This window comes from Kryptolebias marmoratus, linkage group LG11 (genome assembly GCF_001649575.2).
Source record: "Kryptolebias marmoratus isolate JLee-2015 linkage group LG11, ASM164957v2, whole genome shotgun sequence".
In the NCBI taxonomy this organism is placed as follows: domain Eukaryota; kingdom Metazoa; phylum Chordata; class Actinopteri; order Cyprinodontiformes; family Rivulidae; genus Kryptolebias; species Kryptolebias marmoratus.
In genome coordinates, this window is record NC_051440.1 from 25,213,806 (window position 1) to 25,228,091 (window position 14,286).

At 39.2% G+C, this 14,286-nt stretch overlaps 1 protein-coding gene across 1 annotated transcript in view; it reads right to left on the minus strand.

The window, feature by feature from the left end:
• LOC108243468 (spondin-1-like) overlaps positions 1-14,286 on the minus strand; it is a 102,099-nt gene that overhangs the window by 52,840 nt on the left and 34,973 nt on the right. The window contains exons 4-6 of the mRNA XM_017428918.3: positions 10,661-10,734; positions 9,690-9,812; positions 7,845-7,993 (exon numbers count right to left, since the gene is read on the minus strand). Coding sequence (XP_017284407.1) covers positions 7,845-7,993; positions 9,690-9,812; positions 10,661-10,734 — 346 coding nt within the window. The remainder of the gene's footprint in view (positions 1-7,844; positions 7,994-9,689; positions 9,813-10,660; positions 10,735-14,286) is intronic.

Consider the following 14,286-nt stretch of genomic DNA (forward strand, 5'->3'; position numbering starts at 1 on the left):
CTGATTCCTGAAACCTCAATAAAGGGCGACTTCAGCACTTTTTTTTGCATCCGGACCACACTAGAACTGGTCCAGCTCCAAAACTACAACACCTCACTGGTATTTGATAAAAAGGTGAAATCTCTGCTAAAATCTTGTGTTTTGAATCAATATTCTTATAAACTAATTCATGTCATTTCAGTGAGTCATCATGGTTGTGCCCTGAGTCCTCTGTTGCTTCAGATGAGGCTGATCCCCATGGATTTACAAACATATACACATTTAAGTCACTTGTTTTAAATAAATGCTTCTATTTTAATGAAGTCTTCATTGTAACTGATGTGCAGGGGGATAAGAGGTGGTTGACCTTTGGCTACGGCTCTGGTTGCAGGAATGTCTTTCTGGCGAGTATAAATCTGTCAGAACTCAGTAATGTTATGTTTACTTTTCTCCCCAATTTAACATTCATCAACATGTTGAATCAGCTCAGATAATAAAGCGTATACGGATAGCGGCAGAAAATGAGCGTGAGTGAAATCTAAAGCTGATCTGTACTCGTCTTCACTGCACACATATCAAACAGCCATTCTGCCAAATAACCAGAATTTCCCTTCTGAGGCGTTTGAAGCAAAGCCACAAAGACACTTTTCTCGACGGAGAGCCGACACTGACGGCTTGACAAAACACTGCAGAAAGCAGTAAGTGTTTGTGAACATGCACACAAAGAGACAGAGCATCACTTAGCATTACTTCCTCGGCTCTTAATCTGACAGGTGTCAACCACAAGAAAGAAATGGGTGGAAGACTTCGAAGCACTCTCAGAGTGCCTCGTATTGTCTTACTCTGTTCAGTGGTGCAATCCAGACTTCTGTGAGAAGCAATAAAGATGTTGGGTGTAGTGTGTGTGTGTGTGTGTGTGTGTGTTTGTGGGATTCCGACTTGATGCCTATCTGTAGCGTGTCTGCTGCAATTTCTTGTGAAGTGTTTGGAGTAGAGAGATGAGTGTGAAGGATCGTTCTACTGGTTGTTCCTCTCCTTCATTTCAACCTTCAGCCCGCTGACAACTTCTCTGGAATAGGGCCTTTCAAAGCAGCGGGGAGACAATAAAACGTGACGAGAGGAAAGTGAGAGAACAGGATCAACAGCTGAATAGTATACTAAAGAAAAGTGGGGGAAAAACTGAGCCGTGTAAGACCGTAAGGGAGGGGAGAAAAAAGAGAACTTGGGCATATAGGATTCGTGAAGGCATGTCACTCAGCAACGCGGTCATGTGCTTGGATAAAATGAAAAAATGTTTGAGGGAAAATAATGGATGGATGAAATGGAATGAAATGTGAGGTCGAACCGACAAGGAGAAAGGTAAAGAGAGAAGAAAGAGCTGGAAGATATGGAACAAAACTGAAGTAATAACGCAAGGACATCTATTGAAAAAAAACTAACAAATTTCTGAACTAAATGCATGAAAGAGAAAACAACTACGGAAAACAGAAAGCAAGAAAACAGCACAACAATGATAATGGAACTAAATCTGCACAGATTTGCATCACAGTTTGTCTTAAAATGGTCTGTTTTATTTTGGATTTTATAAATGAGAGAATATCGAAAGTACTAATCCTAGAAATATTAATAAAAGTGTTTCATCCTGTGTGTCAATCATTAAGCACATGAATTAACATAAACTAAAACCCAGATAATACCCATATATGTGTGATTATTGTTTTTTTGCTTTAACCCACGTGTGTGTATCTCATCTCATGACCGTCTCTGCAGGCGTATAGAAAGTCACTGTGACACGTTTCACATTTCTAATGGGTAAACTCTGCATCAAACTGAGATTCTGAAATGGAAAAAAGGTTTCACTCTGTGCCGAGGAAATATCAGCAGCAGTTTTCCCCGGAGTAACCTAACAGGGACCAGCTGAGGGCAAAATATGACCGACTGTGTGGCTCGGGTTAAGGTTTGGAAGGAAGCCGTCTGCCTCTGTGTCCACCTGTCTTTATAGTCCAGCCTCCTTTGTCTCACTCCTTTAAAAGGAAAAAGGTGAGCTACACAGACTGTTGAAAGCTGAGCCAGTTTTTAAAAACATGTTAAACCTCCGCACAAAAGAGCTGCACATCAAATGGCACCGCACAATGGCTGCAGCCATGACAGGCGGTGCCCCGAAGCACCTGCTGAGTGATGCTCGTGGAAAGGACGAAGAATGCAATCGGCAAATCCCTTCAGAGGTGAGCGGGGGAGCATTGTGGAGCTTGGCAGTGCAGACAGACTGTACGGCTTCTCTGCCTCACCGCAGGGGCGTGCTCGCTTCATTAAAGTGTAATTGACTGAGTCTGTAATCACATTTCTCCTTTTAAAGGTAATACAAATGACTTGTTGGCCAGCAGCTCTTGACATTTTGCTGTCCGATCTTGATGCGATCTCACCTGGCTGCAGAGTGGGTGGCATTTCACACGAAGTAATGTTCAGGTAGTCACTTTTCTTTTTGTTCTCTTTAAGTGCGCCGTGGCATTAAAAAGGTGGAGGATTTACTCCTTTTGCCAGCAGCACTTCACATTTTATAACCTCTGCTCGTGTAATTGTTATACACTCTCCACTGCATGTGACATTTTCAAGCAATCAATAATTAGATGTGCTGCGTAAATTTGTTTCTAGAGAGCGCTGATTATAAAAAGATACTTTCAGCTCCCAAAGGGGCACAAATAAATCTTATTATTCTGTTCTTACCCTGCTGACATTCGTATCTAAACTTTAAAATTAAAAAAACTAAAATTACTTATGACATACATTGCAGAACTGGAAGCTTCAAAATTTTTTCTCTGCTTAAATTAAATTAAAGTTAAATTATTTGCAAATGCTAATTTGAAATTGCCAACTTTTTAAATGGGGAGTAGCAGAAGTCATCAGATGACATGAACTAATTATTACACATACAAGGTTAACTCGTATTTGGATTGTGTCAGCCTTTTATATCTGTTTGCACCTCTCTGTTATTTCCAAAAATAAGCAGCTTGATTCCTGATGAAGCAGACCTTGTTACTTCATTTCTGTTGTGAATTAGTGAAGCAGCTCATTAAGACACACCAGGTCACAATCACAGTTTATTAAATTTATACTTTTTATAACTGCACTGGTAATTGAGAAAAAAATACATTTGCAAAAGGTTTAAAGAGCTGCAGCAGGAAAATAACTCATTCTCATTCTTAACTTTGACAACTTTTGTAAAATTCATTTGATTCGTTGCAGCGTGGGTTTAAAACAAAGAGTCTATATAAGGCTATAAAAAGTTTCTTTTGTTAACCTTACTCTTCAGAGTCCCTTTGGTCTTGTGTTTCAAATCACGAGCGGCAGAGGTGCCATTTTATTATTGCTAATTGAGAAAGATATCAAACAGAACTGTGTTTTCTGTGAAGACGTGGTGTGAGTGCCGAGAGCTGAATGACTTTGCAAAAACTTGCCGAAGCAGCCGAAACGGTGTTGTTCAAGCTGAAAAAAGCAGAACAACAGCTAAAATCTAAAAGAAGCAAGATGCCATAAGCCATGAAGTCATGAACTTTAACCTTTAACCTGCTAACTGAGGCCCGTAGCGTCTGAGATGAAGCTCTTGGGCTTTTTTTGGTCATTTCTCAGAGCACTGCATGGTCTGACCTCGGGGTGAATTTCTTCGGATGTCCACTGCTGAAAAGATTGGCAGCTGTCTTAAATGTTTTCTGCTTGTGAATAATATTTCTCTGTAAAATCATGGACTCTGAACCCTTCCAGGACCGATCGGCAGCAGCTGCTTCTCTAAGGTCATTGCTGATGTCTTTCCATCTTGGCATTGTTGTCACACATGAATACTTTTGATCAGTAAAAGTTCTGCTTTTACAGAAACTAATGTATTTGATTAGTTGCTGCAACTTCTTAATTCATGTTTTTTTTACAGTGTTTTCCTGCTGCTTTGTCATTTTTGCTCAGTAGATAGTAAAACAGTAATCTAACAAATGTAGTGCTGGCTGTATTTTATGATTTTATGATGATTGTTTATTGTTGTTGTTACCTTTCCTGATACCTAAAACACTGAAAATGAAAAGGTTAACCTTATTTTTACCAACAGTGTCTGCAAAAATGTATGCTTTGGATTGCACAAACAATATGTATTGTCATATTGAAGCAAAACGGAAAGCTAGAACAATACTAAAAATACAAAGAAGACAAGAATCAGCCTTCACACAATGAACAGTGGTATTGTTCTTGACCTTAGATATCAGTAATAACATTGATATTGATTAGACATTAGATTCTTTTAGCTTCTTGTTTTAAATCTGACTGACAAGCAGAGCTCTCCTTTTTCTGCTCCTCCTGACTTCAGTGAGAAAACTAAAGCATTCGAAGGATGGTTGCACATTTGAACCTGTTGCTGAATGCCACAAAGCCAACAGCGAGAGCATTTATCAGAATCGATTTCACGAGACTCTGGCCTGTAAATCTAAGCCGGAGCGCAGTAATGTGTTTTATGTGCTGCAGAATGAACTAATGCCTGGAGCTCAACATATTCTCAACATATCCATGCACGGTGGGCTGAAAGAATGCATCGCAGGACGTGCATCAGTTTCAAGTAATAATTTGGAGAAGAGTAATTCAAGTCAAACAAACTTTTGCTTTGGTTCTCTGCAGGTTTGCACAAGTCCAATCGGGGTGAAAAGTCAACATCCAGCTTTTAAATGTTTGCTCCACCTGCATGTAATTTCTCACCGGTTATTAAATTCTGCTGCATGACTTTCTGATCTGACATCCTCCGGTTTTACGATGCCGTCTAAATAAGCTCTTTTCTTGTCTTGTTATCACATGGTTGCAAAGAGAGCTTTCAGGTCCTGACATTCCTTTGTGCCTGCTTGTGTTGAGGCAGGCTTAGCCCTGTTAGTTGTAGCCGTGCTGGTCAGCACTCGTCAGGAGAGATCGGTCTTCAGGCTTTGTCCACATATCACCACAGCTGGTTGCTCCTTTGGATGGTTGGGATTCTCTGCTAAGACAGGGATTACTGACCCATGTCGGCTTCCCACATTTACAGCAGACTCTTCCAAGTTCACCCAGTCTGAACTTCAACACTCCAGAGAATTTATAAAGGTGTGTTTGTGTGTGTGTGTGTGTGTGCACTTTGGTTTCTTTGCGTAAAAAGAAAATGAAACTTCAGTTCTTTTTATTTAAATTCAAAAAGCCTCTTTTGAACTTTATCTGTTAAGGTAATAAAACATCTACAGAGTTCGGTTTTGTGAACAGCGTCATGTTAAAGATTAGCAAGACGGGGACTTAAAAACTTATTCTAACTAATTATTCACTTGAAACGTTTAAAGTATCCAAAAATCTTAACAGAGCAACAAACCTCTACCTGAAACTTGTGGGTAAATGTTTGTGTTGTCCACTGAACTGACCTCCTGTTTCAGATAAAAAAAGCAACAACAAAGACAGAAATACAAACTTTTATATTTAAGCTACTTTTAGCTTTAAGCTACTGTTTCACTAAATTTGGCTTTTAGCAAGTTTTTGCTAGTTTTAACATTTAGCTAGAGTTTTGCTAATTTTGTCAATTGCCTAGTGCACATGTGTCAAACTCAAGGCCCGCGGGCCAGATCCGGCCCTTTGTAACATTTCATCCGGCCCTCTAGTCTGGGACAGTCTCTGATTCTTATTTTATTTTAAAAAACTGAGCCTAATTAGTGAAGTTTTCTCTTGACAGTGACTTAGAAGCCAACAATATATAGTTTTAATTTATGTATGATCAAGTTTTTGTTGAAAGATCTGTTTTAATGTTAAAAATTTCATATAAAAGCTGAGTGAGGCGTAAGAAATGACTGCTAATGATGAGCTTTTTGAAGTTTGATCTATCTGTCTGTGTTCATTAAAGCATGTTTCCTTTAAATTCTGTATAATCTGTAACTGGGAAAAAGTCATTGATATTTCTATATGAATGATTTGACATAATACATCTAAAACCAAGGTTAATTTATGTAATTTTTAATAAATATTGATCGTGATTGGCCCTTGGCTAGGAACAAATTTTTAATTTTTTGACACCCCTGGCCTAGTGTGTTGCAGCTTTTTAGGTTTTTAGTTCCGATGGGGTTTTTTTTGTTGTTCGTTTTGTTTGTTTTTTAACAAAAACAAAAGTGACTCTCACCTTTAAGAAACTACATCATGATTATGAATGTACTTATTTTAATATCTTAAAAAAAGATGTGAAAGTCCAGTAACTCATTGGAGCTGCTCCATCCTGCAGCCCAACAACAACCGTTCCAGTCCAACACATTCAAGGCATCTGATTCCTGTATGAGCCGGGCTGAAGTTTCCATTGTCTTCAGGTAGTTATTAGCCCCAGAGACAGCCAAAAGAGGACTTAGGGTTGTCCATCAGCCCGTAATGTCTCCTCACAACAGCTCAAACCTAACCTGACAGGCACGCACCGCACTGACAGCCCACTAACAACACACTGCCGTTCCCTCGCAAACGGTCAGCGCTCAGCTTCAGAGGGAGCGTGGCAGGAGGACGAGACGTCCACGTCCTGCAGATCACTGTCAAACTAAGACACATGTGCAGCTTACATGTGACATGTTAATCAGGACTGGCCCACACAGAGAAAGTCTTCAATCTGAGCACACATAGATACAAAAACCTTTTATTTGCCAACACAGCCACCCTGGTCTCTGAGTACACAGACAAAGGAAAAGGCAACATCGAAACTAAATGCTGTTATGTGGGTGACTGTGAATAGCGCTGCAGAATGTACTTTTGTATTTAAATAAAAGGTTTTTATAAAAGCAATCCATTACTGCAACCATTTATCACCCTTTTTTATCACTTCACTGGGGCTATTTTGGATATTGGGACAATTGTTAAAGCACTTTTCCCCCAAAGTATGCATGATGATCAGGAATGCAACTGAAAAATAAAAACATTTTTGTATCACTGAGCTGTTATGAAAAAGGTTTAAAACCTGACATCCTTTAAGGTAGCTTCTCACCATTTGTAAAAATCGTAGCTTGTGTCTCAAATCCGTCTCAAACCCATCTTGATTTTGTTGCGGATTCGTGGCACCTTCACAGAGCCGTCCTCTGACAGAAAACATCCCGGGGTAATGCTTCTAAAAACCAAATCTATGAGCAATATTAACTATATTTTAAGAGTTATGCAAACCTGCTGATTTTCCTTAAAATAAAATACAATTTTGCAACAATAAGGCTCACGGCTCGCTGGTCAGAAACAGAAGATTTACATATTTTCTTGCATTTTGTCATAATTTAAAGTCACCAACTCGTCTCCAACACCTGGAGCCCAGTGAGATACCACCTTTACCTAAAGATTATGTTTACTGTAAGAAAATAAAGGTAGAAACTGTGGTTTGTTAGGTACTTTTTTTGCCTTTCCAGTGTTTTAATTTATGCAAACACACACCAATAAACCTAATTTTTAAATGCATTCCAAAAAACACCTGATTTCCTAAAATTATAGGTCAAGTTTACGGCTGTTGAAGCCGTTTGAATTCAAGCAGAGTTTATTAAGCTGTCAATATGCCTCTAATTTGGAAAGAACAATGACATGAAGGTACCCTATCATTGTAATTATCACTGCACAATCACCTGCCTCCACGTTGTCTGCATGCTCGTGAGTATTTGTGTCTGGGAGTGAGGCTGCAGGCCAATTTTAAACTGTTTCATCCCTTTTAATATTCATATCTACACCTTTTAGACTCTGACAAAGACCCTAAGTAACTACAGGATTTTGTTTATGTCACTGTATGTGGGTTTAATAAGTAAAGGAACCAGAATATGTAAAGAAAAACACTAATCAGAAACGCAGTGACAGCCCTCGGCTCGGTCTGAAATTAATCCTACCTTCTGTCGAATCTCTTCTTCCATCTTGATGGGGGATCCGAGCTCTGCCACCTGCCGAACTCCCTCGCTGGCGTAGCCTCCGTACTCCCACAGCACATAGCTTCTGGAGTGGGACGCACCGATCAGAGCGGACCAGTGGTTGGCTCGTCCTGGAGGACACGGGCATGATCTGATTATTAGTTCAAGGAGGTTAGCAACAGTTGGCTGAATGATGATCTATTTGTTGCTCTTTAGTTCTGCTTCGTGTATTTATCTGTTAGTCCAGTTCACGCTTCCTGCAAAAAGTAATAACTGAAGAATCAATTTGACCAACGTAATTTAATCTGGTGCAAAAAAAAATTTGACTGGTAGGCGAAGGAAACATCCAGACACCTCATCGTCAACAATGGAGCATGCTTTTAGAAGGCGGCAGACCGGTTTTCTCCTCTGACTGATACTGAAAACTTAAAATCACTGTCACTCTGCTGTCAGGAGAGAAACTGTGACCGAATGTGTCTGCAGACATCAGAGGAATGGTGTTTTTTTATCTGGTGGGGGTACGGGAACTTACTGAAATCTTTAACATTGTCGTACGCACAGAAACAAAAACACGTCGTTTATTTATTCTAATTTTACTTATTTAGTATCAACCTAAAAGGCGCTTCCTCGTTCATCAGATGCTTTTAAAACTGTGCTGCATCTTTATAGAACAGAGGAAGAACGCGGTGTGGCATCACGCAGGATATCCACAGTTTCCTGAAAAAGTGGTAATAAAAATCCCCCACAGTGCTGATTTTATTGACATATTTTTGTGTTGAAAAAAAGTCAAATCGGACTAAATATGGCCAAAAAAATGCTGAAAATGTTTACATCTGGTTTTATATTTAAACGTATTTTAAACTGTTTTAAGCTTTATTTATATTTAAAACAAACACAAAAGGACAAATTAGTTAACTTCAGAGGTAAACCCTCTTCTTGTTCTCATGTAGACACATTAAATCTGATTTTACTCCTTTATTTTATCCGACGATCAGATGTATATAAGAAACAGAAACGTGTAGAAGTGAAATCATATATTTTTTAAAACTTCTTGATTCCAAATTGTTTTTTTTTCACAGATATGATGAGTTTATTTAATTCAGACAGAACCAGGTGTCTGTTGCTCAAATAATCCTATTTAAAATACTGACATAATGCAACAAACATGTTTCCTTGTGACAGAACAGTTTTCACTTTTTATTTGTTTTAATCTTTGAAGTTTTGTGAGAATGATATACCGATACAACAGAAGAAACTAAAGGTTCATACTGCAGGCATGTTTTTGCTCAATTGTGACCCATTTCTGAAAGATCACAAATCCAATTTTCTGCAATTCCACTTTCATATGTGGTCCTAAATTGAATAAATATCCAATGTTTTTCAAAGAGGCCTCAGTTTGAATGGTTTCCTTTGACTCCTGCACCATTAAAGTGTGACACATGTCACAAATCTTTACCTGAACGGTAAATGGGACTAGCTAGTTACTAGTTAGAGCATGTTTTTGGTCTGTGGGAGGAAACCCACTCATGCACGGGGAGAACATGCAAACTCTGCACCTGCAGCTTTCTTTGCAACGACCACACAAAAATCATTAAACCTCAACAAAAAGTTACAACTAAGAGCTGCAGCGTGACTTTAGCCTAACACCAATCTTACAGAAAAACTGAGATGCAAAAGGGAACATTTTGAGACTAGCTAATAATAATAATAACTAACGTTGCAAAATGGATAGAATCTATTTCCTGGGCTGCTTGAAAGCCAAGAAAACACAGAATAAAAACCTTAAAAAGGCCCAGGTTTTAATGCACGTCTGCTGTTTGGACTCACTCGGATAGTCCTTTGGGTGGACTTTCTCTGACCAGTTGCCATAGAACGTGAGTCTGTACTTGGCGGTTCCGCAGGCGCAGCACTCCATCGCCGTCGCTTCGGTGACGTCGCCCAGCACGTGCTCTGCCGGGTGACAGCGCAAACAAAAAAACCGTCACAGTCCTGACGTTACCAGGCAAACTCTCCTGCATTCTGGCAGAAATTACAAGACAGCTGGAGAACATCCCAAAGTTACATTTCTGGGGGAAAAAATGTATTTAAACGACACGTTAGCCTCATTAATATTCAGATTTTTCTCTGGATCAATGTTTTGGAAAGACAGGTCAAGGTGAAAATATGAATATTTATGAACCAGCCAATTATGCTGCAGAAATTCCCTCTTGGCATCCAAGTCAAAGCAGGATGAGTGAAACTTTGAAAGTGCCCAACTTATGTCAGCAAATCGAAGCGGGGTGGCTTGATTGGCTTGCATAATAACATGGAAAATTAGATTTCAGCGTGGAGGAAAAAAAACTGTATATGACGGCAGAATTCCCCTGAGACTGAGTTAGAAAGAAAAAAACATTTAATTAGACTCAGTTTGTTTTAGCATACAGTAAATGTTTGCATCACAGTTGAGCGAGTCCTGTTGCTCTTTATTGTTTTACAAGAATGTTGTTTTTTTTAGGAAGCCTTTAAAGCTGACAAAGCATTCTTCTTTGTGGTGAAATCACAGTCTGCTGTGACCTATAAAGACATATTTAAAACCTACGTTGTTTCTCATGAGATTCCAAACTGTTTCTTCTCCCACCAGCTCTGCTGGTTTTATATCTTTTTTTTTTTTAAAAAGTCACAATGAAGTGGGAGTTCATCTGCACCAGAAGGCAGAAAAAAAACTCCACTTGGAGCGGGCTATAATAGCGACATGATGACCAGAGAAGGTTGAAAAGACGAGCAGCAAAGTGGAAGAGAAAATAGGCAGCTGTCATTACCTTTCTCACACAGACGGATGGTGAGAGAACCTTCATCCTGGAAATAAATGATTCTCTTCTGGACAATACTGGCCCTGGAGACACAGAGAGAACAGGTTAGGAGACATATAAAGGAAGAGTAAGAATGGAAAAGAAGAAAAAGTTGAATAGTCAGAGGGGTGCAAAAGGTGCATGAAATGGATAATTTTGTAGTCTTTTTCTGTATCTGATCCATGTAATACTCAGTGAGGGGGGAAGGTAATGGCTTCCCTGAGGTTTGATAACAGACACAAAGTACACATCTTTTCACAGGAAAAACATCCTATTCTCCAAATCTCATGACACAATCATCCTGCTGCAATAGGAGCAATCACGCCCACGGATATGAAAAAGAAAGAGCAAGAATTACATTCAGAGGACAGAAAATAGATCTTTAAACGGCCTTTAGACAAAACCAGATTCTAACTTATGAGCCAATACCGGCTGAAAATTAAACTGCCCCAGCTGAAATGGGTTGGTTTTACATTCATCTTTAGTGAGGTTTTTTCCTCACAGATAAGAGTCTAAATGCTGTTTACTGCTTCTCTCATTGGTCGTCCTCGGAGATAAAGAGGATAAATTATCAGAGGAACTCCAGAGTCTGTTGGCCTTGCAGAACCTTCACAATAAACTTGCAATAGTTATCAGTTTTATCAAAATATGTTCCGTTAAATCCCATTTCCTGAATATCTTTGTGAAAGTTCTGAAGGTTTGTGTTTCTCGGTGAGCTGCTGGATATTAGTTGTCAACTCAAAACTGCAGGAAAACTGTAAGAAAATAGGTTAGTTTTCTATTTCAGGTCCTCTGAATTCTGAGTGTTTGCAACCAAGCGATGAGCGAGCCGTGAGACCACATTTTAAATTACCAGTTTGTAAAAATCCCAGCTTATTTTCTTCTGCACAACTTGTAAAACTGAATTTTCGGCCGTGCAGACACATTTTGTTGTCCGCTTGAGAAGGATTGGAAACACCCAGAGCAAAAATCAGGGGGGTTGGAGGAAGATTTAAGATGCTCACGACAAGTCTGACTCTTTTGAACACGTTCAAAACTCAAGCGGCAAGACTGCGCTGCTCTGCATTCGACCCGAGGAACCAGCGTGAACGTCTAAAGATGTTCTGGAGACTCCCTCTTGAATCCCATTCACCAGCTAGTTGCAGCCCAGTGAAATGCTACCTTTGTGCAAGCTGAAATCACATGCAAATTACCAGCCCCTCCATCCCCTCCTGAGGGCCTTTTGGGCCTTTGTAAGTCGGGTTCAAAAGAGAGATGTTTTGGTTACGTGCATAAAAGTGAGAATTAGAGTGAAAATGACTGGGGGTCATGCTTAATGCTTCATTTGAAGTTTTGGAGAGCTAAAACCTCAGACCTCCTCGCCTGTTTAAAGTCAATCTTTCTCATTTGACATAAATAGCTTCTGCCACAACCCTCTCTCTCTCTCTCCGACCGTCTATCTTTTATGTCCAAAATATAAACAGTTCTGTCCTCAAAATAGTGTCCAAATGAATGCATTTACATCAAATCAAAAACAGGAAGAAAACAATTAAAATGAGTATTTAGTTGACACAAATCTTAGTGCTACTTTCTCTAAATCACTGTTATTTAAAAGGTTTTAAACATATATTAATCCCTCCAGGATTTCGCGGGCATTTTTTGTGATTGTTGCAGCTAAAATGCCTGATTTCACGGGGCATTTTTCTAAAAGTTGCAATTTTTTTTTAACTAAAATCAATAAACAACCATAACTTTTAATATATAAACCAAAAATACTTACTAGTTCTGTAAGATAATTACCAATAAACATTGACATTCTCAAAAGGTGCTTTATTTGAGAACTTTGATAGCTTCATTCATGAGCATTTCTGGATTGTCCCTGGTCTGCAGCTCTCCTCACATGTTTTGCAGACACAAAGTGTTTGTCGATGCGTTTATGTTCCATGATTACACTGCAGGACGTGCAAAACAGCTGCAGCTGGGGAGGAAACTGGTTTGCTGAAATCTTTGTGGGCAAATGTGAAGCATTAGCGCACATTTTGGCTTCGGTCGCTGCTCCTGCACGCTCCCGGCGTTCTGATGTTAACAGGAAGTGACGTCACGTGTCTTCTTCCTGAGTTATTTGGGGTTATTTTGTATCCACACTACACAAACCCACAAAGAAGACACTAGACTGCAGAAACGGTGGCGAATGACTTTAGAAACAATAAATATTGGGTTAAAGTTGTGGGAAAGTTGCGGTGTTTTGGGCAAAGTTGCGATTTCGCGGGGTAATATCCTGGAGGGTCTGATATATACCTGTATAAACATATTTTTGACGCAAGTGCAGCTTTAACTGAACCTAAAATTAAAACTTTAAAGAACAGTATTTCCACTCAGGTGGGCATTAAGAGAAACTGATGCTCTCCGTCCCTGTGGGCCAGTAAAGCCTTGTATCATGTCAGCCTGTTGAGAAATAAACATAAAGCTGTAGTTTTTTTATGAAAGTAGTCTTCACCTCATACAGTGGAGGGAAATAAAAGCAAATGAAAGTGAGCTGAAACACTGTCAGTGGAGACAGAGGAGGGAGTGGCGACATTAGGAAGGAGTTATCGGTTATATTGCTCCTATAAATCTCACCCAGGCTGAACGCTGCGGTATAATCTGCAACACGGCTGGACTGCTTGGGCATGAAATTGAAAAACAAAAGTGAAATATAATGAGTATTATTGAGCTGCTCCTGATCATTTTAAAACTAATTTTATCATGTATTTAAAAAGGCTTGTGCTCCATTTTAATATTAAAAACAGGACATTTATGTTTGATTTAATGATTTATGTCTTTCCAAGCTTTGGTCTCCATCGTTCTTGTTTCAACTGCCCTCAAAGTTAAAAAAAGTGGGTTGTTTTATGAGTTTATTCATCTTTAATAACATGAGCTCTTTGTGTTTAAGATGTGCTGGAGGAAGCAGTTCTCCCTCAGGTGTTCAAGAGGTCAAAGTCTGACCAACGTATTATTTCCACCGTTGGACAAGAAGAATTCATACTTTGAAATAAAGCAATAAAGTTAAAATGGTTCCTGTCTTTTTATCTAGAATTTCTGCAAGAAATGTTAAGTTCTTAATACACTTTGTGACATTTTCCACTGAAGTTATTATAACAAAGTTTTTACTTTCAGCGTTTTTAAAGCTGACATTTCCAATAAACGCCTTCACACCACAAGTTATCTCTACGCTGGCTTTTTGGCTTTTGCAGAATATTAGTTTTGGAAACAAAGTTTTTGTTCAAGGCAGCGGTGAAGTTTGATCAAACTAATACTGACAAATATACATTTTTTATTGTTTCCAACCTGCCGAGCCACTGCCTTCTCTCCAAGGCCCTGCGTACTTTTTCCTCTGTTCTGGTTTCTTATTAATCACACTTTTAGCGGCATCTCTTACTAAACGTGTTATGTTTGCTACATCTCCATGATCACATTTGCTGACTCATTTTTTGCGAACTCTGGGGCTCAAAAAACGCTCCACAGATGAAAGTGGGAGCAAACCACCGAGTCAAACACACACAATGTGTGACTGTTCATATAAAAGTGTTTGGACTAAATGAAAAGTGCAAAAAGTGGGAAAAACAAAGTTTTCTGAT